Source organism: Myotis myotis, unplaced genomic scaffold (assembly GCF_014108235.1).
Source record: "Myotis myotis isolate mMyoMyo1 unplaced genomic scaffold, mMyoMyo1.p scaffold_m19_p_7, whole genome shotgun sequence".
NCBI classification, from domain to species: domain Eukaryota; kingdom Metazoa; phylum Chordata; class Mammalia; order Chiroptera; family Vespertilionidae; genus Myotis; species Myotis myotis.
This window is the reverse complement of record NW_023416379.1, coordinates 92827140-92855100: the sequence shown is the minus strand read 5'-3', so window position 1 is coordinate 92855100 and position 27961 is coordinate 92827140. Positions and strand designations below refer to the sequence as shown.

Genomic DNA, 27961 nt, shown 5'->3' with positions numbered 1-27961 from the left:
ACCTAGGCTGCGGGTTTGATCCCTGGTTGGGGTGTATATGGGAAGCAAATGATTAATGTTTCTTACACCAAATCAATAAACATTTTTTTAAAATGCCAAAGCTACAGAAAAGTTGAAAGAATGCTACTTTGCACTTTTCTATTTCCTTCACTAAGAGTCACCAATTGCTAACAGTTACATTTCCTCCCTCCCTCCCTTCCTTCCTTCCTTCCTTCCTTCCTTCCTTCCTTCCTTCCTTCCTTCCTTCCTTCCTTCCTATGTTTTTATTGATTTTTTTAGAGAGGGGAGAAGGAAAAAGAAAAAGAGAGAAATAGGATGAGAGAAACATCCATTGGCTGCCTCCTGCACACCCCCTACTGGGGATCCAGCCTGCAATCCGGGCATGTGCCCTGTCTGGGAATTGAACCGGCGACCTGTCGGTGCATGGGAGGACGCTCAACCAACTGAGCCACACTGGCCAGGGCTGTTACGTTTCCTTGGCATTGTGTCATAGATTGTCCACAGTCCATGCTTGCAGGAGTGTTTCCTTGTGATTAGATTTACGTTAACACTTTTGGTGGGAGCTTACAAGGGTGATGAGTGCTTCCTGTTGCTTCACACCAGGAAGCTGATGGTGCCAGCTGGCCCCAGTAAAGATGATACTGACTGTGATCACCTGGTTACGTGGGTGTCCGTGAGGACTGCTTTCGTTTTAAGGCAGAGAACTTTGGGGTTTTTGTTGGTGGTGGTGTTTGGTTGGTTAGGTTTTGAAGGCAGAGAACTTTGGAAGGAGCTCTTTACTGACTTTTGGGATAGCGGACAGCCATTTTGGAAGAGACTATTTCTCTGTCATTTGTACCCGCTATTGAGAAACATCTTGATGTAGTCCAGTGATGTTCAACCCTTTTCATCTCACGGCACACATAAACTGATTACTGGCATAATTAGTTTCTGCAGCACACCAAAAAACAGATTTTTTGCTAATCTGAAAAATAAAATAGGTATAATTTTTATTCATTCACGTCTGACGGCTATTGTTTGCTGGCTGTTGTCATTTTTTTATTTGGAAATCTAAGGGAAAAGAGGTCAGTGCCCCTAAGTAGTCAGGTATTGCATGTTTTAAAATTTCTTCTAGCACACTGGTTGAAAATCGCTGATGTAGTCAAAAAAGCCCTGTGAGCCAGGAAATGGGATTTGGGACCAAGCTCTACAACCATCTCTCTCCATGACTGGTAGATAAGTTATGTCATCTCCCTGGGCTGAACCCTTGTACATATAAGGAAATAGATGCTCAGAGAGGTGAAGCAATTTGCCCAAGGCCACTCAGCTGGTAAGTAGCAAAGCTAGGATTCAAACTCAGTTCTCTTTGGGCCAAAGTCCTACACTTGCCCTTTTGCCAGTCTGCCTCCAGTCTGCCAAGCTGCCAAGCTTGCCAGTCTGCCAAGCAGATCCTCCGAGGTGGCTGGTCATCACTATGGTGGCACCAACCACTACATACCAGTGCTGAAAAGCCAGCAGAACGCCAGCCCTGAGGGAACTAAGGTGAAAGGGAAGAGAGAGGTACCTCTCTCGCCCACGTTGCTCTCCTGCATGTGACAGGCTGTTCCTAGGAAGTCCTGGGAGCCTCAGGCAGCTGGTAGGTGGCTGTTGGACGCTGCTCAGCCACCTTTGGAATAAGTACTTTCTGTGCGGATGTTACAAAGGCAAGCTGCCAGAGGACTTGTATGCATCATATTAGCATATCCAATGGACACAGGCACTGGGGCGGAGGGGGCTTGCCCAGGGTGGGAATGGCGGGGGGTGGGGGGGTGTCAATTGGGGGAAAAGAAGACATATGTAAAACTTCAGACAATAATTTTAAAAAAAATTTTTTTAAAGGCGAGCTGCTGGCGCTGTTACAGCCCCCACCTGTCCAGACAGGGAAGTGCAGGCCTCACGTACCTGGCCGTGGCCTGGGTTAGGGTCAGTGCCTAGGATCCCCAAGTTGGCCCATGAGTCCTGAGGGCAATCAGGTGGATGGAGAAGGTACTGCCTGAGCCTGCCTGGGTCCCTGGGGGCACGGAGAGAGACTGGAGCATTCATGGGGGAAAGGTGTGCAGAGCCTTGCCAAGCAGATCACTGTGGGTGGGGAGTTACCGCCTGCGTGCGCTCACGCCCCACGATTTGGGTGAGGTTCTCGAGGAGCAGCCAGCAAGGAGGCCATGGTGGTGACACGGCACTCCAGGACTGCCCTGCCAGCCCTCTGCGCTGGCGACCGGCCCACCAGCCTGTCATTTTCCTGGTTAGCATCTCTCCCCAAGGGCAGGAGCACTGAGCACCTGGTGAGTAGCGTCGCTCCTCATGCCACCTGTGTGCTTCCCTGGAGCGGTTGTTCTGAGGGAAGCAGTGGCTCTGGCTCCGTCAGGACATGGTCTGTTAAAGCCACATTGTCCTCTTGCTGTAGAGTTGAGAGTCTGTCCCACGTTCATGGGCCTGCAGGGTACGGGGCTGAACTGGGGGCCAGGGCCAAAGTGGCCTGGCCAGGAGCAGGCAGTGCCGGGTGGGCCCTGAGGGGGTTCCGGGCATTCTACCTCCTCCCGCAGTGCATCTTGGAGGACCCACCCACACACACTGCACTGGCAGCCAGGTAGGCAGGGCAGAAGGATCCCTGCAGAGGGGGACCTCCGCAGGAAAGCAGTGTTTCCAGTAGCACCTGGGAGCAGTGGCTGGGCTTTACCTTGATTCTTTTGCGGGAGCCCCATCGCCCTCCTGCCAGATGGGGCTGAAATCCAGACTGGGAGCTGACATGACCCGACGTGTAAGGCCTTCCGCTTTCTAAACGAATTCGCCAAGTCATCACTAAGTCACGCCAGTCTCGGCAATTCCCCGCCGCTCCCGCACACCCTCCTGGCCGGCCCTGGGTCCTGCGGCGCCAGGGCAGCTGGGACCAGCTTCCTCACTGAGCTCTCGCAGGCTGTCGTATTGGCACACACTCAGGAGCCGCTCCTGGCAGCGCCGAATGAGGATGGAAGGTGAGGCCTGGGCCGATTCTCTGACTCCACGGTGCTTTGATGTTTCAGAAGCTGCTCTGGGCTCCCTGAGGTTGAATTCTCTCGCTTGTCCTTTCTCTCCCTCACCTCTGGTTCGCCTGTCCCTCTTTGGGGGACTTCATGCTTTTCAAGTATTTGTTGACTAGGCCCTTATCAGGGACCTCAGAGAGCAACCAGATAGGCGTGCACCTGGCAAGGAAAGGGAGAGCAGAAAGCAAATACTGAGCCTGAGAGCCAACACCAGGTGAGCTGCTCGCTCCTGAGCCGGTTTCACCCGAGGGGAACCAGAGCTTCGGTGAGGGAGACAGTGAGCAGTGTTGGAAGGAGGCTCTCTCTTCTCAGCTTTGTTATGAAAGAAAGACTGCTGCAGGCACGGAAAACCGCCCATCTCCCCACCTCTCTCCCCTCCTTCCCACCCTCCCAGTCCAGGCGGCGAGCGCTCCACGGCTGCTGCGGGGCAGGTGTGTGCGAGTCTGTGTTGTTACAGTGGGCGCCAGGCAGATGTGCAGCCCACCCACTCGCTGTGTGCGGCGTCCTGCCTGAGCTGCCCGCTGCTCTGGAGGTCGCAGGGAACGCCGTGCCACCGCGTGCCAGGATGCCGCATCCTGAGAGAGGCGGCGTCTTCGGCTTCTGCTGCTGCTTCTTGCTACTTTCTCTAAACTAATGATGTCTCATGTTTGTATCATGCTTTCAGACTTTTTCTTTTGCTTACTAAACACAGCACATGTTCATTATAGGAAATTTAGGAAAATCAGATAAGCAGTAAGAGAAGAAATAAAAATTAACCCTAAGAAATATTCATCATTAACATTTTGGTGTGTGAATTATATAATACTGATGTTTTTCACATTTACTCTGTCATCTGAGCCTTGCTGCCTGCCTTAGGGAAGGCATGTGGATATTAATCCCATCGCAGATGGGAGAATGAGCCACAGAGAGGTTAGAGGTTGCCCAGAGGGGCACAGCCTGTGTTGGCAGGGCTGGGAGTGTACTTGGCATGCAGCTCTCTCCCTGTCCTCTCACCTGGACTGCAGCAGAGCCTGGGCAGGGGCTCTGATCTGCTGAATCGTCTTATCCAAGGGTTAAACACATGGCGCCTAGATGACACTTTGGCCTCTCAGTGACGTAGGAGAAAAGATAGGAGATAGGCTTTTTGGATTTAAAGTATTGCCATTCCGACACTTCCGCTTCATCTTGGCTATTGAGGCTCTAGAGGGAGTGATAGACTGAGGGAGAGGAGGGGTGGGGAAGCTGGCCAATGACACATGCTGCGGTAACAGAGCTTTCACCAGGGGGCGGTGGCTTTGGGAGGAAGGTGGTGCAGGCTGAGCCTGGGTGCCCAGAGGTCAGGGAGGACGGGACTAGGAAGGGTCCACTCTCCAGGATACGGACACTTTGTAGCATTAGGGGTTCAGGAATGGAAGCGAGAGGCCGTAGCGTGGAGCTCCTCCACCCTGAAAGCAGACGGCTCCTGGCTCTGCATCCAGGCTCCAGCGGTCATGCAACTTACTTCCTCTTCCTTGCTCTGGTTTTGTCCTCTGTAAATGGAGGCGATACTAGTACCTGCTTCAGTCCTCACTTGTGATGGCTACGTAAGGAGCTTACAGCCATGCCTGGCACACAGAAACGCTGTGTGCTGTTTGGTGCAAGCAGAATTGGAGTAGGCCCCACGTAAAAAGAGTCATGGGAGTCTTCTGTGTGTGTGTGGCTGTGACCTGCTTCCCCAGCCTGCTCTAGACCTGCCACCACCTCTGCGGGGCTAGGAGCCTGCATTTCCCCCTTCCTACCCCTTAGTCTGTATATAAAATAAAACCACTTCCTGATTTTATTTTTTTCTCTGAACCCTTTTTTCTCTAATGAGCAGATTTTACTTGTAAGGTCATTTCTGGATGACCCAGCTAGCTTGGCCTTGAACCTTTGAGGCCTCCGACCGAGGCCATTTCCTCCTCCTCAGGACACGGCCTCCCTCCTCCCTTCCCCTGTTTGTGTACAGCCTTTCCCGCAGCCACAGTCATGCAGGTGCTGGTCTTACCTTCCTCCCTGACTGGAGTGTAAACATTAAAGGCTCTCAAGGATTAGCTGCCAACCCCCACCCCTGCCCTGCAGAGCCACACCCTATGAATGACCCGGGCCCCTCCTGGGCACTGCTCTTGGGGTCTGCTCAGTAAGCAACTGCAGAGTCCAAGGCGGGCAGAAGCAGCCAGCACCCCTCGCAGGGGGAAAGGAAGCCAAGACAAATGAGCTACCTCCCCCAGGTCCCCTGGCAGGCGGCAGGGGAGCCACTGCCTGGACTCCTGCGCCCCCTGCTCACGGCTCTGCCTGTTAACTGTCATCCCGATGAGCCCCTTGTCTGACTGGGATGGGCTGAGAGCAGCTGGGCGCCCTGGACAACTGAAACCTGAGGACAGGTGATCTCTATGGGGCAGGTCCATGAATGGAAATCTTTTTTCCAGTTATAAAAATTATTCATTTGTCCAGCAAATTTACTGTCTGCCAGTTGTCCTCTGTCTTGAGGATCAGTATGAATCTAACATGAAAATCTCTGCCTGGTGGGGTTTATATCCTTTTGGGGAGACACAAATAGTAAACAAATTAGTTTTAAAAATACATATATATGTATACACACACATATACACACATATGTTTTATACATGTGTGTGCACATACATATATATACATGCATGCGTGCATACTATTCCAGATAGTGGTAAGAGCTACAGAGAAAACTGAAGCAGAGAAGAGAAATGGAAGTGCCCGAGAGAGGGCTGGGTTGACTTTAAATCCTGTGGTCAGGTTGACTGTCATGTTTAAGCAAAACCCTGAGGAGGTGAGGCAGCCAGCCATGTAAATAGGTAGGACATTTTCCTCAGGAGGAAACAATTGCAGAGCCCCTGAGGCAAATGCGCCCGCGTTGTTCAAGGCCAGCCTGGCCGAGTATACCAGGAGGGGAGAGGGAAGGCCTGGCAGGCCAGTGTAAAGATGGGCAGGAAGCTCCTGGAGGGATTTGATCACAGAAGGAGCAGAATCTGACTTGAAAGGATTGCTCTGACTGTGGTGGGGAGGGTGGAGGGGTGAAGCCAGCTAGGAGGCTGTTGCAATAATACAGGCAAGAGATGATGTTGGCTTGGCTGGTTTTGTTCAGAGGTTAGAATGTCGGCCTGAGCACCAAAGGATTGTGGGTTTAAATCCTACTGAAGGGCACGTAATGTACCTGGGTTGCAGGTTCAATCCTTGGCCCCGGTTGGGGTACATGCAGGAGGCAGCCAATCAATGTGTCTCTTTCTCATCGATGTTTTTCTCTCTCTCTCCCTCCCTCTCTCCTTTCCACTCTCTGTAAAAATCAATGGAAAAAACATCCTTGGGTGAGGATTAACAACAACAACAAAAGAGAGAGAGAGAGCCCAGCCAGTTTGGCTAAGTAGTTAGAGTGTCAGCCAGCAGACTGCCAGCTGCTTTCATTCACTCATTCAGCAAATATTGTTAAGCACCTACCACCATGTGCCAGGCCACAACTGTCAAGAAACCCAGACTAATGATTGATTGGAAATCGTGGGTTGTGGGTTCAATTCCGTCAAGGGCATGTACCTTGGTTGCAGGCTCGATCCCCAACCCCAGTTGGGAGGCAGCCAAGATGTGTCTCTCTCACATCGATGGTTTTCTCTCTGTCTCTCTCCCCTCCCTTCTACTCTCTCTAAAAATAAATGGGAAAATATTCTTGGGTGAGGATTAACAAGAAAGAGAGAGAGAGAGAGAGAGGATGTTGGCTTGGACCAGGGTCATAGCAGTGAAAGTGATGAGCAGTGATTCGAATCTGGGTATTTATTAAAGGCAGAGCCAACAGGATTTGTTGGCACCAACATTTTGGCCTGACTAACTGGAAACTTGGAATTGACATTTACTGAGATGGGAATGATGTTGGCGGGGGTGGGGGCGGGGGCGGGGGCGCGAAGGCAAGGGCTCGGTTTGGATGTATTAGACTTGAGATACTATTGGGCATCCATGTGGAGATATCAGAGAATCTGCGCTGGAGAAACAGATAGGAGCCATCAGTATACTGAAGGTATCAAAAGCCACGGATGAGCATAAGGTCATGCAGGGAGGAGTGTAGATTGAAGGAGACCCTAAGAGGGCAGGAAGAAATTGCTCACTGGCTCCAGCAAAAAGATTGCTCAGGAGCAGCCAGGGAGGTCAGAGGAAAACCTGGAGCCAGTAGAGGAGAAGGCGTAACGGAGGAAGGACTCCGCAATGCACCACAGGCTCTGAAAGGTCGAGTGAGATGGAGATGATACATGTTCAGTACAGAAAGTTAAGACATACAGGGACATAGAAACAGTGACTCACCTACTGCCCTATTTGTACGTGGAAACTTCCATTCTTTCTCTAGTCATTTTTATAGGATTTTTGCTATATAATTGAATTCTGCTATTTTCCACTAACGTTACTAAATATTCTATGAAAACATGAGTTTCATGGCTGGATAATACTCCATTTTCTGGGGGTGCCCTCATTTATTTAACCATTCCTCTACTGTTGGACATTGAGATATTTCTGTTATTTTTCATTACTATAAAATTTTCATATTTATAAAAATTGATTTCATTTTTAAAAGTAACACTGCATCGAACAGCCTAGTCCAGTTTCCTGAGGGGAATTACAAGGTTACAGGCATGAGCACTTTCAGGGGAAGCTTGGACTTAGGAGCCACAGATTCTCCTGGGCCGAACTGGCTGATCCTGGCTTCGCTGAGGGCTCTTCTGGCCCCCTCTGTCCTTGGGGAGGCTCAGAAGTCACTCAGCCCTGCTCACCCCTCTGCCTTCCACCTCCGACTGTGTGTCCCGTTTTCCCGGGCTGGTCAGTTTCATTCCCTCTCACCAGGCCGCCGCCTGTCAGTGCGCTGCCCTTTCTTTGCCACCAGCCTCCATCACCCGGCAGGAGGCATTGGTCAGAGCTGCCTCAGAGGGCAGTGTGGGTGCTCGGCGCACTCAGTCTTGTCTGCCTTCCTCTCCCTGAGATTAGAGAGATTATTTTGTGAACATTGAGGGAAAAGGGTGTGAGTAGCGAGTCTGGTCCATAGTCCCTAGAGATGTGTGTCAGAAGTTTGAGGGGGCTTGGATGGAGTTGTCAGGCCTAGGGATGTGGCTGTTCGAGTCAGTTGGCCTCTTGCCAACCGTGCCAGGTGCACTTGTGCTCCCACATAGGAGTGTGTCTAGCTGGGAGTCACCAAGATCAGAACAGCACTGGGAGGCTGAGCCAGGGAGTCAGCAGGCAGGGCCCATGGAGCTCTTCTGCCCTGCCCTTCCCTGCCCTGCACTTCACTCAGTGGGGCACAGGTGGGCACCAGGGGAGCATGCGGCTCTGGGTGAGGCTCTCCTGCCTGACTCCTCAGCCTGGCTCTCCCCAGGAATTGAAGAGGCAGGTGTCTGGGGACCCGGGGGTGGCCTTTCCGTCCTGCCGGTGCCCCCGCTAGCTTTGCAACCCTGGCTGAGAGTCCAGCTGAGTGATCTCCAGTCCGCCCTCCACAGTGGCCGGAGGAATGCAGCTCTGAACCTGTCCATCGTCTTCATAACCCTCCTAGGCTCTCTGCTGCTCTTCGGATAAACCCATATCCTTCACTTGCCCTTTGAGGCCCGAGGGATTGCCAGCCTCCACTAGACCAGCCTCCCTGCCTTCCTGGCACGCCAGCCACACAGCCCTTGCTCCCACCCCTCCGAGGGTCCATGCCCTCCTCCCTTTGAGGGGCCTTTCCCTGTTGCCCTGTCACCCCACTCACCTGCCTCTGGGTCAAAGGCCACATCTCAGGAACACCTTCCTGAGTACCCATCCTGGAGGGGCGTGCTCCGAGAGTGCCGCCGCTGCGCTCGGCGTTGTCCTCCACAGCCTGGCTGTCCTTCCTAGCTGTGTATTTGTGTTGGTTTCTTGACTAATGTGGCCTGGCACATGGTGGTAGGTGCTTAACAAATATTTGCAGAATGAGTGAATGAAAGCAGCTGGCAGGGACCAGAGGAAGAGTGGAGGGGCATCGGTGGCAACAGCAGCCATAGCACCTGAGGTCCTGGGATGAGAAGGGTCTAGAAGGGGCCCTGGTGTGGCCCCTGGTGCTGTCACAGCTGCTCTCCCCGCACAGCCTCTTGGAGCAGCGAGGGGTCCTCAGCTCCCGAAAGCCCCCAGGCTAGGGCCTGGGCAGGCCTTTTACCTCCTCTATGTCTTTCAGCAAATTCCTCAGTTTTCTTTGTTCAAAACACTTTATAAACATTTCTCCCTTCCCCCCCAGTGATGAAAGTATCTCATGCTCATTGTAAAGAATTTGGAGAACACAGAAAAATGTAATTAAGAAAATAAGAATCCTGCTCAGAAAAAAAGAACCATGTTGAGGCTGTGTTTCTTGTGAAAGCTGTAGGTTTTCAGCCTCTCCTCAGTCTTCAGTGGCACAGGCAGAGGCGGCCGGGGCGGGGAGTTGCTGGCTAGAGTCTCACCTGCTCGGGCTGCGGGCACCCTTGGGGGCTCCTTGCTGGTCCCTGGTGACAGCCTTTTTCCCACTGGATCTCTCTCCGGGCACATTCTCAGTAGCTCCCTGAGGCCAGCTTTTCCTTTTATTTTAGTTTAACTCCACTCCGGCCCATGGGCCTTGGGGCCTGACTCTTGGTGGCACTGGAAGAAGCCCAGAGGTGAGGGGCAGGGTGGCTCCTGGGTATCTTTTCTCTGGTTCTAGCGCTCTGAACAAAACCAGCCCCAGGCCACGCCCAGGGTCGAACTGCTGGGGGGGATCCATTCCAGCCAGAAAGCCACACAGGCCCCTTGTGTGCCCTGAGGGGAGTGGGGTGCCCGGATTGGCAGATGGGGGAGAGAGCACCCTGGAGTTGCTCTTCAGGGAAACCAGGGCATTGGGTCAGTACCCAGACTGGAAAGCTTGGGAGAAAATGAACCAGGCCCATTCTCTCATGGCCTCCCTTACGGCTGGTCCTGAGACGTGGGGCTAGGGCTGCTGACCCTTGTCCCGCTATGGGGTGTGGGTGGGGGAGATGGGGAGAGGAAATACAGCAACTGGGTCCACTGTACGGTGGGGGACGGAGCAGGGAGAAGTGGAGGAGGGTTTGGACTCATCTGTCTGAACAGTGAAGCCTGGGCTGGAGTAGGGAGCTCCCTGTCAGTTCCCTGTTCCCACAGTGGGTTGTAAGGAAGGAGTTGGGAGATTGTGTGTTTATGTCCCTGGAATTGCAGTAAGCTAGTCCAGTTCTGGACCTGGCTACCACTTGCTCCACACAGTCCCTAGAATGAGCCAACAGTGACAGTAACAGCGGCAGCCACAGTCCCTCTTTGTTGGACACTTACTGTCTGCCAGCACCAGTGAGCGGTTGTGCGTGGCTGTTTAATCCTTAGGACAGCTGCTCAGGTTAGGTGGTATTCCAGTTTTAGGGCTGAGAAACTCGGAGGGGTTGGTGTCTTCACCTGAACTCGGGGAGGGGGGCGCAGGGGGTGCAGAGGCAGGGTTTGAACCCAGGCCTCACGCAGAAGTCAGTGAAATTAACTTATGTGAATTATTGCATCTCAAAGGCAGTAATACATGAGAATCAGTACAGTGGCAAATGCTGTGCGGAGAACAGTGTGACAGTGGTTATGCTTTCAGTCTGTATATTCATTCAACAAGTGTATGTTGAGCACCCACTAAATGCCGAGCACCGTGCGGGTGCTGGGTCCTACCTTGGAAAGATAGAGGGCACTGCCTGGGAGACTGATAACGTGGTGAGGCCAGACCAGTGAACAGACTGGCAGTTTGGTACAGTAATTGCAGAGCTGGAGGACCTGGGCCAGGGTTGCAGCAAGAAGGAACAGAATGGAGCTGGTCAAGGAGAGCTTCCTGGAGGAGGAGGTGCAGGTGGACCTGAAGGAGCTGGCCTGGCTGGTAGAGGGGCAGCATTCCAGGCTGAACCCCGTGTTCAGGGAGTGAGTGATGTGGGAACATGGGCGCGTGGGCTGGGCTGGAGAAGGAGCAGGACCAGCGCCTGTGCTGTCTTCAGCGCACAGCGGTTGTCTTCTGGCAGGGAGTGTCCAAGGGCTTTGATGGGGGTGTTCTTGACAGAAATAGCAACTGGCGGCTAGACAGGGGTTTCAGGGGTGATGGCTCCAGACTGAGTCTAAGAGCAGCTTCCAGAACTCGGGGCTCCAGCTACCCAGCACCACAACTGAGTACAGCACAGTGATTGGGACTTGAGCCAACCTGCCTGGGCTCAAGTCCTGCTCCTTCCGTTAATGTGTGACCTGAGCCAGTTACTGCCCTCTGTTCACGGTCTCCTCATCGGTTGAATGGGGATAGGAATAGTACCTGCCTCGGGGTCGTTGTGAGGATGAGATGTGTTTGTACACATGGACCTGGTGTGTAGTAAGCCCTGGAGAATGGAAGGACCATGGTGGTGGAGGTGGGGAGCCCAAGGCTCTGCAGCTGTGACCATGCTTGGGGTCTGGTGACCAGCGAGGCCTCTGTGGCTGTGCCTCCTGGTGAGGGGGCCACACACTCACTGAGCCCACTCAGAAGTACAGCCTGCCAGTGCGGGCGTCAGGAAGGCTCTGTTTCCTGAGGACGACTGCACTTGGAAAGAGGAAGGCTCTAGGCTCTAGGCCAGGGGTGGGCAAACTTTTTGACTCGAGGGCCACAATGGGTTCTTAAACTGGACCGGAGGGCCGGAACAAAAGCATGGATGGAGTGTTTGTGTGAACTAATATAAATTCAAAGTAAACATCATTACATAAAAGGGTACGGTCTTTTTTTTTTTTAGTTTTATTCATTTCAAACGGCCAGATCCGGCCCGCTGGCCGTAGTTTGCCCACGGCTGCTCTAGGCCCTAGACCGGACCTCTCTAGAGCTCTGGATCACTTGGGGTAAGCTCCTAACCTTATCTGCCAATGGGAACTGAATGGAGCTATGCCCCCTCCCCCGCTTAGCTCCCCAAAGGCCTGAGTTTCTTCTTGGGACAAAGGGTCTTGGAATGGGAACATGTATGTATGCAGCATACATGTGTGCTGCAGGTATGTGTGTGTGTATGTGTGTGTGTGTGTGTGTGGGTGGGTGGGTGGGTGTATGTGTGCACGCGCCAGGGTCAGAGCAGTCCAGGCATTTGTTTGGCAAAAATTCTTTTGCTAGATACTACTTTTTGTCTCCAAGGGGCAGCAGAGCAGGCCTCCTCACTCCGGCTGCAGCCCTTATCCTGTCTGAGGTCAGCACCAACCTCCTAGGGCAGTGATGGCAAACCTTTTGAGCTCGGCATGTCAGCATTTTGAAAAACCCTAACTTTTTTTTTTTTAATATATTTTATTGATTTTTCACAGAGAGGAAGGGAGAGAGACAGAGAGTTAGAAACATCGATGAGAGAGAAACATCGATCAGCTGCCTCCTGCACATCTCCCACTGGGGATGTGCCCGCAACCCAGGTACATGCCCTTGACCGGAATCGAACCTGGGACCTTTCAGTCCACAGGCCGACGCTCTATCCACTGAGCCAAACCGGTTTCGGCTGAAAAACCCTAACTTAACTCTGGTGCCGTGTCACATATAGAAATTTTTTGATATTTGCAACCATAGTGAAACAAAGATTTATATTTTTGATATTTATTTTATATATTTAAATGCCATTTAACAAAGAAAAATCAACCAAAAAAATGAGTTGGCGTGTCACCTCTGACACGCATGTCATAGGTTCGTCTTCACTGTCCTAAGGGGTGAAGCTCTGCCATGACCAGAGTTCCTGGCTCTGGCACAGTGCAGGGAGGGGGGCGGGGCGGGGAGGGGTGGGGGGCCACAGCGAAGACCAGAATTTCTCAGTGCAGCCACTTAAAAGTTAAACCTAGTGCTGGGTGTGCTATTTTTAGTGCCAGGCCTGAAGAGGGAAGAGGAGAATAGGGTTCATTGCAAGGACAGTGGTGAGTGGCAGCTACCTGGGAAAATCCAGCCTGTGGGCCTGGGCGCAGGGGGGAGGGGGTGTCAAAGTAGCTCCTGGCCAGACAAGCTGAGACAGTGGAGGGTGGGGGGCAGCCCTGGTGCTGGTGGATGGCTTCTGGCAACATGCAGGGATGGGCAGTACTGTGGTTGCGTCTAAATAGAAACAGCCCGAGGGATGTGTGTGGGTTCTGGAGCAACTAGACTGCGGCTCCCCTCCCCCTTCAGCTGGTGTCCTGAAGAGGTCACAGCCAGAGAGACGCTCCAGGCTGGAATCCAGGAACCCTGGCCCCGAAACCAAAACTCCAGCCATGGCCCAGAACCACATCTGTTCCTAAGAGGCCACCATGTGCACCCCAGACTCTGAGAACAGTAGCCCTGAGCATGGGGACGTAACCAGCCAGCTAGTGGGGAAGCGGAAGCTGAGGCTCAGGGGTATCGGGCACACAGCTCGCCAAGGCCTAGCCAGGCTGCCACTCCATTGTGTCCGAAACCCCATGGTCGTCGACGTCATCCTCTGGTGTGTTGCAGGGACCCCCTGTCAGGCTCTGCGGGCCTGGGTGTTTTCACTTCCCTCATGTGCCCAGGGGAGCACACAAGGCTCTCCTTATGGGGCTTGGAGGACTGAGCAGGGCCTGTTGATCGTGTACCCAGCAGGTGCCTCCCCCACCCTCCAGGATTCAGCACGACAATGAACTCTGTTCCCATCTCCCAAGGTCACTCAGAGGGCATGAGGCAGTGTGTGAGAAAATACTTTGTCAAGTGTCTATACAAGGTAGTATTGCAGTTTTTGCTCCTCTGTTTCTGCCTGCTAAGGGGAACCCCCAAATCTTCATGTCCCCCACTCACTGGCTCTCATCACCACTGGTGTGCATTTCCCCCTGTGTCCACTCACCCCTCTGGCCAGTGCCACTACTGACCTCATGGCTCATAGACGTCACGTTGTCTGACCCTCTGTCACTGAGCTGCTCATCCTCTTGATGCTACTCAGACCTCCTGCAGCCCTTCAGCCATCGGCCTCCTCCCTCACCTGCCCCTGCCCCTCTACCTCCAGACGTTAGAGAGTTCAGTACATTCCTCGCAGTCACAGGCTGCCCTCGGTGATCGCCACGGTCCTTGGCCAGTGTTGTCAGCAGCCCCTCCCACAGTCCCACTCTCCTTAGCTAAGGGTCCTCCTGCCCTGCTCACGGAGGACTGTGTTCAGCTGTGTGCAGTGCCGTGGAAACAGGCCTCTAATGTGTTCACCTAACTAGTAGTCTGAGGTGGGCGTTCAGGGCTAGTTCCGCGGAGCAGTGGCCAGGCTCCTGCGGGCGTCATCCGCTTCCCCCAGCAGTGACGTCTTACGTAAGCATCCTACCCCGTCCAGACTAAGATGGGCACTGCACACGCCATTCACTCAGCTCCGCGGGATTGTCTGGAACTCCCCGTTTTCCACCACGGTCCTTTCTGTGTCAGCACCCAGTCCACCAGCCTACGTGGCAGTGGTTCTGTCTCCGTAGTCCTGTCCGAGACTTTCTCAGGCAGAAAGCTAGCGTTCCACGCGACTCCTCCTGTTTCCCCATCCGCCGTAATAGTTTGGAAGTTATAAGTTCCTGTCTACGGCATCTTGTTACCTTTGAAAATTTTCCTTGTGTATTTGACTTCCATTGCCAGTCCATGATGTCATTGTTTTGTGGCTGCATAGAACTGCATGTTTCCATGTCATGATTTGTTTCATAAGTCCTTGTTAATGGACTTCGAGGTGGTTCCCCACCTCCTACTAGTCAAATAGTACTGTAATGAGTAACCTTGTACTAATACATTGTGTTGTTTTGCTCAAGTGGAGGTATAGCTTATGTTACAAGCTGCAAGTGGTGTCTCTGGGTCAAAGGGAAGGTGTGCTTGTAATTTGGATAGATGTAGCCAAATCAGCCTCTGTAGAGGTTGTGCCAGTTTACCTTCCCACCAGGGGTGTGTGAGATTATATTTCCCACGTGCCTAGCAACAATGTGTTAGCATTTGTTTTAATCTGATCTTAAAAAGTATATTTCAGTGTTGTTTTAATTTGCATTTCTCTTTTTATTAATGATGATGAGCATCTTTTCACATATTTAAGAGCCAAAGGTATACCTTTTCTGTATGCATTTTTAAAATATGGTTTGATTGTTTTTTTAAGAGAGAGAGGACGGGAGAGGGAGAGAATGAGATAGAAACATCAATGAGATAGAAACATCGATCAGCTGCCTTCTGCATGTCCCCTACTGGAGATTGAGCTCAAAACCCAGACATGTGCCCTGACCAGGAATCAAACCAGCCACCTCTTGGTGCATGGGACAATGCTCAGCCAACTGAGCCACACCGGCTGGGCTCTGTACACATTTTTTATATCCTCGGCCCATTTTATTATTGGATTGCTGGTCTTTTGCTTATTAATTTGCAGGAACTATTTAGGGAAATTCGCCCTTTATCTAATGAGAGCTGCACATCTTTTTCTCAGTTTATTACCTGTTTCTTTCTTATGCTTTTTTTTTTTTTTTACCACGTAGAAAGTTTATATTTTTTGTAATCAGATTTACTAATCTTTACCCATACTCTTTTAACCCATAAAGTCTTATGGATTTTGTGTCATTCTTAGGTCTTCCCCCCCATCTCCAGACTATTGGTATAGTGTCTGTCTGTTTTCACTTTAAAATCGTTGATTTGTTTGGGCCTTGTCTTGGTATAAGGTGGAAGGTAGGGATCACTACATACCATTTATTGAAGGATCCACCTTTCCCCTTTGAAGTGCTGTCTTTATAACATACTAAAGCTCCATGTGTGTTTGCATCTATTTATAGACTTTTGTATTCTCTTTATTGATTGTCTGTTCAGGTGCCAGTATTGCCGTGTTTCAGTTATTGTAGCTTTCCTTTAATTCTTTTTATTCTTTTCCAGCTCATTCCCTACCATGTTTGCCAGAGTGCCTCTCCTCCCCCCAGCCCTTTGCTTTCTTCAAGTCCCATCTTCTACTCTGTGAGGCCATTCCACTTGAACTTTACCGCCCCCCCCCCCATACACAGACACGTACACACACTGCTATGATGCTTCTTCATATTTTCCTCATCTTGGGCCCTTGAATCATTCCCCTCCCATCAGTCATCCTGCCCTGGCTTCCCCCTTGGATCTTCCTGTCTTTCGCCGCAGATCTCTCCTCTGTCCACAGCTTATTTGAGTTTCCTTTATTCTGAAAAACCTCTCCCCAGCTTTGCTACTATCTCAGTCTAGTGTGTATACATTTCTTTCCCTGACACAGTCACCAAAAATTACCCTCCCCCCCACTGTCCCAGCTTCCTCACTAGCACTGATTCTTCAGCCCGGAGTCCATCCCAGCCACTTGGCTGACACTTGCTTCACGAGGTCGTTGATGACCTCACAGTCACTGCATCCAGTGGGATCAGTTATCGCCCTACAGCCCTGTAGCATTGGAGCTGGTTGACCCCTTCCCCCTGAAAACAGCCCTTCCCTTGGCTCTGAGACGCAGGCTGTCCCGAGTCCGCCCTGCCTCTGGCCACTGCCCCGTTGTCTGCTCTGGTGCCTGTTCCTGTCCTTCCCTGATATGTCACTGTCTCCCTTGGGGAGCTGAATCCCTCCTATGGCTGTCACATCAACAAGGATGCCCCAGCTATAGGTTTCCAACTCCCCAGCTTAGACTCTGGGGCTGATTTCCAAACTGCCTCAGGAGACCAACTGAGGGGTTATTGTGTCAATCCAAGCGGGAAGATGAAGGCCTGATGGGAAGGAATGGTTACAGTCACCAGGGGAATAAAACAAAAATTCCGATGTCCAAGCTGCTCCCAGACCCATCAAATGAGGATTTCTGGGAGGAGTGCAGACATCCAGATCACCACACTCCCCAGTGACTCCAGTGCAGCAAGTTTGCAAGCCTGGAGCAGGGTGAGAGAGGGAGGATCTCCGATGGCTTCTGCCTTCCGGCTTTGATAAGTGGGTAGATGGGCGGGTGGGTCACTAAAACGGGGTTACAGAGGAAAGGGGAGTGTGGGGGGAGACGGTGGGTTCTGTTGGGATAGGTGGAGTTTGAGCTGCCTGTGAGACCTCAAGATAAGGGGTTCCACCGATGCTTGAATCTCTCTAGAGCAGGTCTTTTCTGCTCCTGGCCCTTCCAGGCCTGTCCTGACATGGGATGAGGTCCGTCTCACTCCTAGGGTCAGGGCTCTGAAGCACACATGCCTGGCCACAGCCCACCTTCCCAGCCACCCCGCCAGGTCCTCTCTCCAGCACCTCACTCCCCAGCCAACAGGACTCCGCCGGTCCCCACTGTGCTGCCTCCGAGCCTTTTCTCAAGCTGTATCCCCACGCGGAGTTCCATACCATCTCCCCTGGTCAAAATCCACCCTTCTCGGACCTCTCCCTACTGTTCCCTGCAGGAAGGCCCCCCCCCCCCCCCCCGCAGGCGCTTACACCTCTAACTGGCATTTGTGACAGTATCTTAGTTGCAGAGGGTTAGAACCATCTCCTCCTCGTGGTGTAAACATGGGGGTCACCATCTAGGAGCCCACCGTTTGGGAGATTCCAGGACAGAGTGTGTCTCCCTTGCCTGGTGGCTCTGCAAACCTGTCGCTGTGAGCGAGCCTGGCGGGAGCTCACGCCTTTTATCCACCCTAACACTTCCTTCACGAAGGTGGCTTTGGAGAGCAGTGATCCTGGGACCGGGTACTGGTGCGGCAGGATCTCCAGGGGGACTGAGCATTTGAAAAGCCCTCAAGGCTTTCTCGTGTGTCTCCCGAAAACTCCGGGAACTCAAAGGGCAGGATGCTGCCGAGGAGGCAGGGAAAGGTAGCAGAGAGGTGTGTCACCCCATCTGGGTGATGGGAACTGCTCTGAGCCCCACAGACCTGCTGCAAGAGCCAATGGGAAAAGGGTGGGAGGGGAAGTGACCTTGATGCAAGGAGTGGAGACCGTGGGAGAGTCCTACAGGTGAGGTGCCCCTGCTCTGCTGGCCCCCGATGACCCTGAGCCATGCCCCACTCCCACCGCCCTCTCATCCTCTTCCTGTCTTCCCCTTTGCCCAGGCTGACGGAACTGCCCTGGGGTCCATCTGCATCCAGACCCAGATGATGCCAGAGCTATGACCGGGCCTGCAGGCGTGGCGCCGAGGGGAAATCAGCCATGGAGCAGCCACCGGAGGAAGCCCCTGAGGTTCGGGAAGAGGAGGAGAAAGAGGAAGTGGCAGAGACACAAGGAGCCGCAGAGCTCAATGGAGAACCAGAGCACCCGCTTCCCTCCAGCAGCTACACAGGTGAGGAGGGCGGGGACAGGAGCCCGGCTCACACACCTCGGGGAGTGCAGAGGAGCAGCCGTAGGGCTGGAGCCGCGGGCCTGGCTCACTCCCCGCTGTGCTGCTCATCGGAGGCAGGAGTGTGGGCAGGGGCACCACTTCGTTCTGTACAACAGACAGGATCCCGGGGGGTGGAGAGTGGGCTCTGTGAGAGTTACTGGAATTCGCGTGCGTCGTGCATGTTGTCATGGTTGTTCCGCCACGACTACTGCAAGGGACCCATCTGATTAACAGCCACACACTAGAAAGATCCCTGTAGCTGTGATTGTCATGATCACTCAGAACACACAGCTCAGTTGTCTGGTGCTAATTGTACACGCCATTGAGCTGAACCGTAATGCGGCATCAGTGCTGAGCAGTTGGTGCGATTAACTGTAACGAATATTACTTTTGTGCAGCCAGTTTTTAGCTCCTCTTATTTCACTTGTTGGTTCCCTTTACCCACTGTCCGCAGCAGTGCAGACAGTTTTCTCTGGTACCCTGTACTGTCTGTCAGCATCTTCATCATCCCATCATGGTGTTGTGTCCTCCTTCAAGGGCACCCAGACCCACTTCTCTCAGCCCCTGGCTTTCCCTGCTCCCTGCCCAGCTGCCCGAGCGCCATCACAGCCCGCTGATCCTTGCTCCCTTCCCTCGGGAAGGACTGGGGCCAGGATACACTACCAGGAGGGGACGCGCTGACCTCGCTGCTGGTTTTAGCTGCTGGAGCTCCTGCCACAGCTGCCGATTCACGGCAGAGGAGCAGGCCTGTCTCCTAAGGGCGGGCTCTGGGTCCCTGTGCCTCCCGGGGAGGAGGAGGTGGGTGGTGTCAGAGATAAAAGTTAAAGTGGGGGGCCCCGGCTGGTGTGGCTCAGTAGCTTGGGTATTGTCCTGTTTACCAAAAGGTTTCCAGTTCCTTTTGCTGTCAGGGCACCTGCTCAGGTTGCTGGCTGGATCCTTAGCAGGAGGCAGTCCATCAATGATTCTCTCATCATTAATGTTTCTATCTCTCTCTTCCTCTCCCTGAAATCAATAAAAACATATTTCACTTTCACATTGATGTCCCCCCTCTAAAAATCAGTAAGACGAGTGAAGGCTGCGGACAGGCTCCTGCCTGGGCTGCACTAAGAGAGCCCGAATCCTTGAGCCATGCTGCTGGGTTTTTCAGAGCTTCCTTTTCAGGGCAAGGCGGGCGCGGTGACAGCATCCGGGGAGTTTTATCAGCGGGACTTAGGGCACAAGGGGGGATGTCTGGGGAAGAATTTGCCCAGCCACCCTGTGCTTGATGGATTCCGTTTATCAATAAATCAGTGAAGTGGAAGTAAAAAGACGTCCTTGCTCAGTAATTGAAACAGGAGGGGATTGTTTAACATAATTACCATATGTTAAAGCCATAATATAGGTAAACTTCCCACAAAGTACAAGACAAGCCACGCAGCAGAAAAGTAGAAATAGGCAGTTCTCGGTAGGACAAATACAAATGGCTAGAAAACACAAAGCATTTTTCAGTCTCCCTGATCCAAGAAGGTGTCTTCAGGTGAGATTGGCAGAGAGGACGTGTTAGCCAGAGCCTGAGGACACGGCCCGGTAGCCGCAGGAGTGGAGGGCAGCAGCCAGCACTTTGCATATGTGTTTCCTGGGCCCTGCGTCCCCCCCTAGGAGTGTGTCCCCGTAAACACTCGCTCAGTTGCACGGAGATGGCCACACTTGTTTACTGCAGCTCTGTTCCCGAAAGCAAAAATTGGAGAGCGCCCATCTGTGGGGAACTGGTTATGTAAACTGTGGAATGCTGGAGTCATTGAAAAGGATAAGGTGGGTCTGAGTGTGCTGACAGGGGAGCACATTCCTGACAGATTGGACATCCCATTGTTTAAAAATCCTTATGTATGCCCTGGCCGGTGTGGCTCAGTTGGTCATCGTCCTGTGCACCAAAAGGTCAAGAGTTCAGTTCCCGGTCAGGGCACATACCTAGGTTTCGGGCTCAATCCCCAGTAGGGGGCATGCGGGAGGCAGCCAATGGATGTTTCTCCCTCTCCCCCCCCCCCTTTTCTCTCTTCCACTCTCTCTAAAAAATATCAATAATAATAGTAATAAAAAGGAATCTCCACTCCATCAGCTGAAAACTTAAAAACAGCCCTCATGCATCACAGAAGGCACTGGGGGAGCAGACACACAGGACGAGAGGGGCCACTCACCCGTGGGCTCATGGGTGGAGAGGATCTGCCATAAGCTGCTCCGCACCGTGTTTTTCCCAGCAGGCCTGGAGTGCTCTCCTACTTCAAAAAGCAGTTACATTGCTTTTCTTTAAAAGGTTAAAAACAAAAAGGCCGCAGGTGAGGGCTCTGGAGGCAGCCTCACCTGTCCGTGTTGGGGGTCTCACACCAGGGCAGGAGTCCCAGGTCTGCACTGGGAGCTGCGGCCTCACCGTGCCCCAGTCTCCTCACCTTTAAAGGCTTCGTCTTACCCACCTCAAGGGCCAGCCAGGTGAGGAGTAAATGGGGCTGGGACACGCCACAGGTCTCAGCACCTGCCGGTCCCCTGTCCCACCCCATGATCTGTGATTTACCCTCCAGAGTCCCCTCAGGGACCCCTGAGGATGGGGTGCAGTTTGAGCCTAAAACAGCAGGAAGGCTGCACAGTTGCTTCCTCCTGACCCTTCAGAGCTTCTGCACTGATTGCATCTCTGGACCTGCCAGCACCTCCTCCTGCCCCACAGGGAGGCAGGGAGGACAAGCCTCATCTTTAGCGCTCAGGACACTCGCATGCCCAGGGTCCCCCGACTGGGTGGAGGCGGGGGGAGCTGGAGCTGGTGCTCACACCCCACTCCTGTCTTCACCCCCGCCTTTTCAGTGATGAACATCCCAGTCACCCCAAGAAAAAGGTGAGGGCCTTAGTGTGGGGCTGAGGAAGATAAAGTGTCCTTCCTCTTGGCCTTGGCACCTCCTCCCAGCAAGTGCTTAGTGGGCGTCCAGGCAGCCATTCAGCAGACGAGGCTGGGTGGCTGCCCCGAGGAGCCCACTGTCCAGGCAAACAGGACAGCAGGAGGAAGGAGGCTGCTGGGTAACCCTGCAGAGCTGGCCCTGACTCCTGAAGCTGTGCTCTGTGCGGCTCTGCCAGCAAAGTAAACAGACAGGGCCAGCCCCTCCGGGCTCCCAGCTCAGACAGCAGCATGCCTCTGGCAGTGGAGACTAGACACGCAGGGTTCTCAGCGCACTTAGTGAGGGAGTAAGGTCAACAGTGTCTATTTGCCCAACTTGTAATCAAAGATAGTGCCACTGATACTTCACTCTCTGGGGGAGGGGCTAGTGTTTATGCCAAGTCCAAACAGTGAGTGATGCACAGTGTCATTCCCAGCAGTGGTGTGTCTCCTTGTTTATCATAATCACAATATTGATCAGGAGGAATGAGCACGTGTTTATATGTATGGGAAGTTGACGAGTGCAGCGGGTAAGCCCAAGGCCTGTATAAACCTCACCATCACTGTGTTCGGGTTCTCTAGAGAAACAGATCCAACAGCATGTGTGTGTGTGAGTGTGTATAGAGAGCGAGGGAGGGAGACTGGGAGTCTTAGTTTAAGGACTTGGCTCAAGCAGCTGTGAGGACTAGCGAGTCTAAACTATAGGAGAGGCCAGCAGGGTGTACCCCCAGGGAAGGTGATGTGGGAGCCCAGATGCAGTCGGGAGACAGAATTCCTCCTTCCTTCGGGCCTGCTCCCATCACAGAGTTGTGGTTTGAATGTTAATTACCCCTAAACACCTCCGCAGCAACATCGGGACTCATGTTTGACCAAAAACGGTACCATGGCCTGGCCAAGTAGGCACATCACATTAACCTCAGCCGCTGTCAGCGTGTTAACCTGAGCTCCGTTGTCTCGCCTATAAAGTGGGGATAAGAGACCTGCTGGAAAGATGGTTTTGATGATGTAAAGTACCCAGTGGAGCACCTAGCACACAGCAGGCATGTGCTGAGAGTGTGATTGGTGCAGACACACAGCCGTTGCAGGGAAGTCAGGGTTAGGTTCCCGTTCCAGTCCCTCCACGTATCCAGGTGACCTTGGGTAAATCCCTGAGCCTCACCGAGCTTCAGTGTCCTCACCTTTCAATGGTGGCAGTTACTGTCTTCTAGAGCGATAGGAAATGATACAGGCATAGACACTAAAGTGCTTGGCATTTCTTGGGGGCTTGATAAATGCTTATTCTTTCCCCTGCCCTCCTAGGGGTAGTAAAGGTAGGAGACATTCGGGGGTGGGGGCAGGCAGGGTGTGGCTAGAGGGGAAGTTCAGAGGCAGGGCTTAGGGCCCACATGATGGCCATTGGGCAAGCAAGTGCATTTCCTGAGAGCAGAGGAGGGGCTAAGAGAGGATGCGCTGGGCAGGCTGAAGAGAGCAGCTGTGCAGGCAGCGGCCCTCAAATAGCAAGCCCAGGGCACTTCTCCCGGCTTCCTGAGGGGCACTGAGGCAGGGGTCCCCAGTGTGGGGAGGGCCTCTCAGAACTGGCCCCCACCGGAGGTCATGGGAGGTGATGGAACCTTGAGAACCTGGTCCCTAGAATGGGTCATCGCACCACCATTACGTTCAGGTAGGATGTGATGGTGATTTGAGGATGAACCCTTAAGCCAGGTGGGCATCCAGGAAGAAACCTTTATCTTTGGGAAACCCACCCCACCACCTCAGTATCTCCGATACACCCAACAAAAGGCACCCCTGCGGGATGCGTGCCCTGCTTGCTGCCCACCCAGCGCCGCTCACCCTGCCTCTCTCTGCCTGGTGTACCAGTCATTTGTTTCCTTATTCTTCTCAGATAGGCAAGGGGTGCCTTGTCCTGTCGCCCTGAGACCGCCAGGCCTCCCTGACTGCCCTCCCAGGCTGCAGTCTCCCTGCAGCTCCTTGCCCAGGAGATGGAGGAGCCCATTCTCCTCATCTGTGGGCTTGGGGGTTTCCCTTTGGAATGACTGAAGGTTCAGAGCTGAGGCTCTGGGACAGGGCAGGCAGTTTTAGGGACCAGGAACTTGTGTCACCCCTGCCTCATCTGCCAGGGAGGGCAGAGGCGTGGTCCTCTGCTGTGGTCTGGTTGTGCTCCCCTTCTGTATCCAGGATGGGCCAGGCGGCAGCTTTCCTCCTGTCACCCCTGGACCGGGGTTGCGGGGGGAGGAAAGGGGGCAAGGAGAAAGGGGGAGAAGTCACTCCACAGTGGGGAAAATTAGATCTTTTGCGGAGTGGAAAATGTTACGTCTGGGCTCGGGTCTCCCTTAGAGCTGTCTGCTCTAAGCCCCAATTCTCTGATGTGGGATTTGGACCCTGCCCCAAGCACTTGCTTGGTCATCAGGAAGACAGCAGAGCAGCAGATGGGCAGACTGGCGTGGCAGAGGCAGGACAGGGAGGGTCAGGAGGCTGGGGCTCAGTGCAGCGCCCCTTTCCAAGGCCAGGGCTCACTCCTGAGTGCACAAAGGAGAGATTCAGAAGAGACTCCCAGCCGTTCTTACTAAGTCCTCTGACGGTGTGTATGCCCTCAAGTCATTGCCATGCCAAGTGCTCTCCTTGCTAAGTCAGCACCTGGTTCAAACATCTGTACATTTCATAGAAAAACACTGGAAATTCAGTGTGCTGCCCAGCCAGTGTGGCTGACACCTCCGCCCTTCCTGTGTGAGCTTGTTTCGCGGGAGTGAACTTGAGCTTGGGAGTGCCTTTACAAGCATCTGTGCCGTCCATGCAGGAATCAGACTTCCCAGGTCTGCGCTCTGCCATCTTCTCAAAACACACTCCACACCCCACGTGGGCCCCTTCCTAAGGATAATCTGAAGAGACTCTGCTGTCCTATCAGGTTTGGCTCAGTGGATAGAGTGTCCACCTGCGGACTGAAGAGTCCTGGGTTCGATTCCAGTCAAGGGCACATGCCCGGGTTGTGGGCTCAATCCCCAATAGGGGGTGTGCAGGAGGCAGCTGATAAATGATTCTCTCTCATCATTGATGTTTCTGTCTTTTTCCCTCTCCCTTCCTCCCTGAAATCAATAAAAATATTTTTAAAAAATAAAATATCAATATCTGCTTCCTCCCCCTTCCTCCCCTCCTCCCAAAACACAGCCATCCCTTCATACCCTCTCCTCTCCATGGGCTCGGCCAGCCCAGGAAGGCGCTGCCTCACCCCCCACAGGCAGTGCCATTTCTGGGATACCTGCTGTGCCAGCTCTGGGGGGATGCTTTGGAAACTTTGCCAGCCTCCCAGAGATGCTGTCAGCCCCACATTCCAGACGAAGAAACTGGTCTCAGAAAGGTTGGCCCGCATGGCACACAGCTCTTACGTGGCTGAGCCAGGGCTGTGTGAGTGAGAAACGGGCCCAGCCGGCAGAACGTGAAGCGCCCGTGTCGTGCCGTGTGTCTGCAGACCTCTCCCGGAGCGCCTCCCCACCCTCGCTGCTGGACCAGCTGCAGACAGGCTGTGACGGGGCCCCGGGCAGCAGCCTCAACATGGAGTGCCGCGTGTGCGGGGACAAGGCGTCGGGCTTCCACTACGGCGTCCATGCGTGCGAGGGCTGCAAGGTAGGGGCAGTGGGTGCTGGCTGGCCAGCAGGGCGGTGGCCACATGGTGAGTTAACTTGCCAAAAAGGCTTTCCCTGCCAGGGGCGGGTCCCTGATAATACCCACGGCGGAATTCCTGCCTGGGCAGCCGCCAGGGCCTTGGGCTCATTCCAAGCCTCAGCTCTGGGCCTGCTGGAGAGGAGGGTTCCCTGTCAGGGCTGCCCTGCCAGGCACCTCAGCCGCTGACCTGGGCTCCCTGGCCTCTTGCGCCCCCTGGGGACCGGGCTGGGAAAGACGGGCGGGACAGAAAGGGGCGGGTCTTAGGCCGGGGCTTCTTCCTGAGGTCCGGTTCCTGCACCTCTAAGCCTGAAGGGGGCTCTTTGAGGGGAGAAAAAAGAAATGTTGCATTTCTTTTGGGTTCTTCCTCCTCACCGCACACCCATCACATTTTCACATTTTATTAAACCACTACCTAGGAAATACACAGAACCAGTACATTTATGAATAAATCAAGTTAGTCATGATACAGTTTTGTTACCAAATTAACAAAAGCATATTTAATATGCATAATATGGCATATTATTTTAATTATTTCAGGAGTTTTAAAGTTGTTTACCTTCTCCCACTTTCTTCCAACAAAATCCCCTCCCGCCCATTTCCAGAGTTCAGGAGTCTCTGCATCGTCATGCACACTGGGGCCCCAGCCCCCCATGGCCAGGGTTCCCCAGCTCGCTCCCTTCCCTGTGCCCTTTCCTCCCTGTAACCATCCTCAGGGCTTCTTCCGGCGGACGACCCGCATGAAGCTGGAATACGAGAAGTGGGGAACCATGGGCCAGGGTTCCCAGCTCGCTCCCTTCCCTGTGCCCTTTCCTCCCTGCAACCATCCTCAGGGCTTCTTCCGGCGGACGACCCGCATGAAGCTGGAGTACGAGAAGTGGGGAACCATGGCCAGGGTTCCCCAGCTCGCTCCCCTCCCTGTGCCCTTTCCTCCCTGCACACCATCCTCAGGGCTTCTTCCGGCGGACGACCCGCATGAAGCTGGAGTACGAGAAGTGGGGAACCATGGCCAGGGTTCCCCAGCTCGCTCCCTCCCTGTGCCCTTTCCTCCCTGCACACCATCCTCAGGGCTTCTTCCGGCGGACGATCCGCATGAAGCTGGAGTACGAGAAGTGGGGAACCATGGCCAGGGTTCCCCAGCTCGCTCCCTCCCTGTGCCCTTTCCTCCCTGCACACCATCCTCAGGGCTTCTTCCGGCGGACGACCCGCATGAAGCTGGAGTACGAGAAGTGGGGAACCATGGCCAGGGTTCCCCAGCTCGCTCCCTCCCTGTGCCCTTTCCTCCCTGCACACCATCCTCAGGGCTTCTTCCGGCGGACGACCCGCATGAAGCTGGAGTACGAGAACTGGGGAACCATGGCCAGGGTTCCCCAGCTCGCTCCCTCCCTGTGCCCTTTCCTCCCTGCACACCATCCTCAGGGCTTCTTCCGGCGGACGACCCGCATGAAGCTGGAGTACGAGAAGTGTGAGCGGAGCTGCAAGATCCAGAAGAAGAGCCGCAACAAGTGCCAGTACTGCCGCTTCCACAAGTGCCTGGCGCTGGGCATGTCACATAACGGTGAGAGCCCGCCGCCGGCACGGCCACCGGCCCACACAGGGTGAAGCCAGTCCCGGCGCATAAAGGGCGCCTCCGTGTGCCTGGCACGCCGTGGGCCCTGCTGTGCCCTCTGCTGACCTGGCTGATCTGGACCTGAGTCTCCGAGCCAGCGCAGCCCTAGCCCAAGATCTGCCTTCCCCAGACCGCCAGTATCCCCGTGGGGGCCAGGGCGGGCTGTCCCCACCTCTCTACCTGAGGCTCACCCTGTCTGGCCCAGACAGAGCAGGAACTGACCCCAGCTCCCAGAACCTCAAGCCTGGCACAGCATGGAAACCCCTGCGGAGGCCTGGGACCCCTCTGCCCTTCCTGGTTATTGAGGGCAGGCGGGAGCCAGTAAATGGCCACGTGTGCCAGCTGCCAGGAGCAGGCGGGCGTTTCCTGAAGGCCAGCCCCTCTGGGAGACAGCCTGCCCTGCCCTGTGCTCCAGGCTCCTGGCAGCTGGCACATCTCATCTTCAGACCCCATAGAGTAGGATTTTGCAGAGCCCACCTGCCCCCTCTACCCTCTGGGTCACACCCCCAAAGGACAGGGAGAGCCTCCTGTTTAAATGTCTCACCCATGGATGATGCACTGACTGCCTTGCATCTTTGAGGTGGGCAGTGTGAGTCTCCGGCTGCAGATTTTTTTAGGTGATGGGTTTGGGGGCCTGTGGTTTGACCCCTCCCCTCTGTATCTGCCTGGGCCCATTACGTGGCTGAAGTGAGGGGACTCCCCAAGAGATCTCCGTGCTGACTGATTCTTCTCGCTTTTTCTCTGAGAGAAGCCAGGTTTTTTTCCTGTTGTAATGAGGACAGTTAAGTGCTTACAGGGGGAATTATCTAACTGCTCTGACAGTCAGTGAGCTTTAAGTGTCGGCCCCGCTTCTCTGATTAGAAAGAAGACGAAGCGGCCCGTCTGTAGTCGCGAGGCAAGTAAGCTGCAGAGCTGGGGCTCGGGCACAGCCCGCTGACCAGACTTTCCACCTGCCACCCCGCACCCCTCCTGGCCGTGCGGCGAGGCGCTCCAAGAGTTAGGGCCTTTGTGTGTGGGCACTGAACAGGACAGACAGACAGACCCCTGCCCCTGGAGCTTACATTCGGGAGGGTCCCCCAACTGGCTGCCTCTAGAACTCCTCAGGCCTTTGGCCCATGCAGGGATGAGGAGGTTAGGGGTGCTGGCCCTGCATGGACTCCTCGATGACTCCTGCTCCCCATGCAGCCATCCGCTTTGGCCGGATGCCAGAGGCCGAGAAGAGGAAGCTGGTGGCAGGGCTGACGGCGAGTGAGGGGAGTCAGCACAACCCACAGGTGGCTGACCTGAAGGTCTTCTCCAAGCACATCTACAACGCCTACCTGAAAAACTTCAACATGACCAAGAAGAAGGCCCGCGGCATCCTCACCGGCAAGACCAGCCACACAGCGGTGAGTGTCACTGCTCGCACGGCAGCGTCCCTGGCTCAGGGCCCTGCCGCCCTCCAGACTCCTGGGAGAACTGGACCTCCTCCCTCCCCTAACTTCATGGTACAGGCAGGGAGTATGGGGAGCACATGTGGGGTCCCCGAGGCCTGGCCTCTAATGGGGCCTGG

General features: G+C 54.0%; 1 protein-coding gene across 7 annotated transcripts in view; it reads left to right on the top strand.

Moving 5' to 3' along the window:
• The window catches only part of PPARD (peroxisome proliferator activated receptor delta), a 79667-nt gene that overhangs the window by 48468 nt on the left and 3238 nt on the right, over positions 1-27961 (top strand). For 2 of the 7 annotated variants that reach the window (XM_036316664.1, XM_036316667.1), the window contains 4 exons: positions 17985-18211; positions 24610-24764; positions 26220-26358; positions 27595-27797. In XM_036316664.1, coding sequence (XP_036172557.1) covers positions 18082-18211; positions 24610-24764; positions 26220-26358; positions 27595-27797 — 627 coding nt within the window. In that variant the 5' untranslated portion in view covers positions 17985-18081. Of the gene's footprint in view, positions 1-2159; positions 2301-2839; positions 2991-17984; positions 18212-24609; positions 24765-25405; positions 25463-25516; positions 26359-27594; positions 27798-27961 lie in introns of those variants that run through there. The other 5 variants (XM_036316666.1, XM_036316665.1, XM_036316668.1 and 2 more) reach the window with 5 other exon arrangements.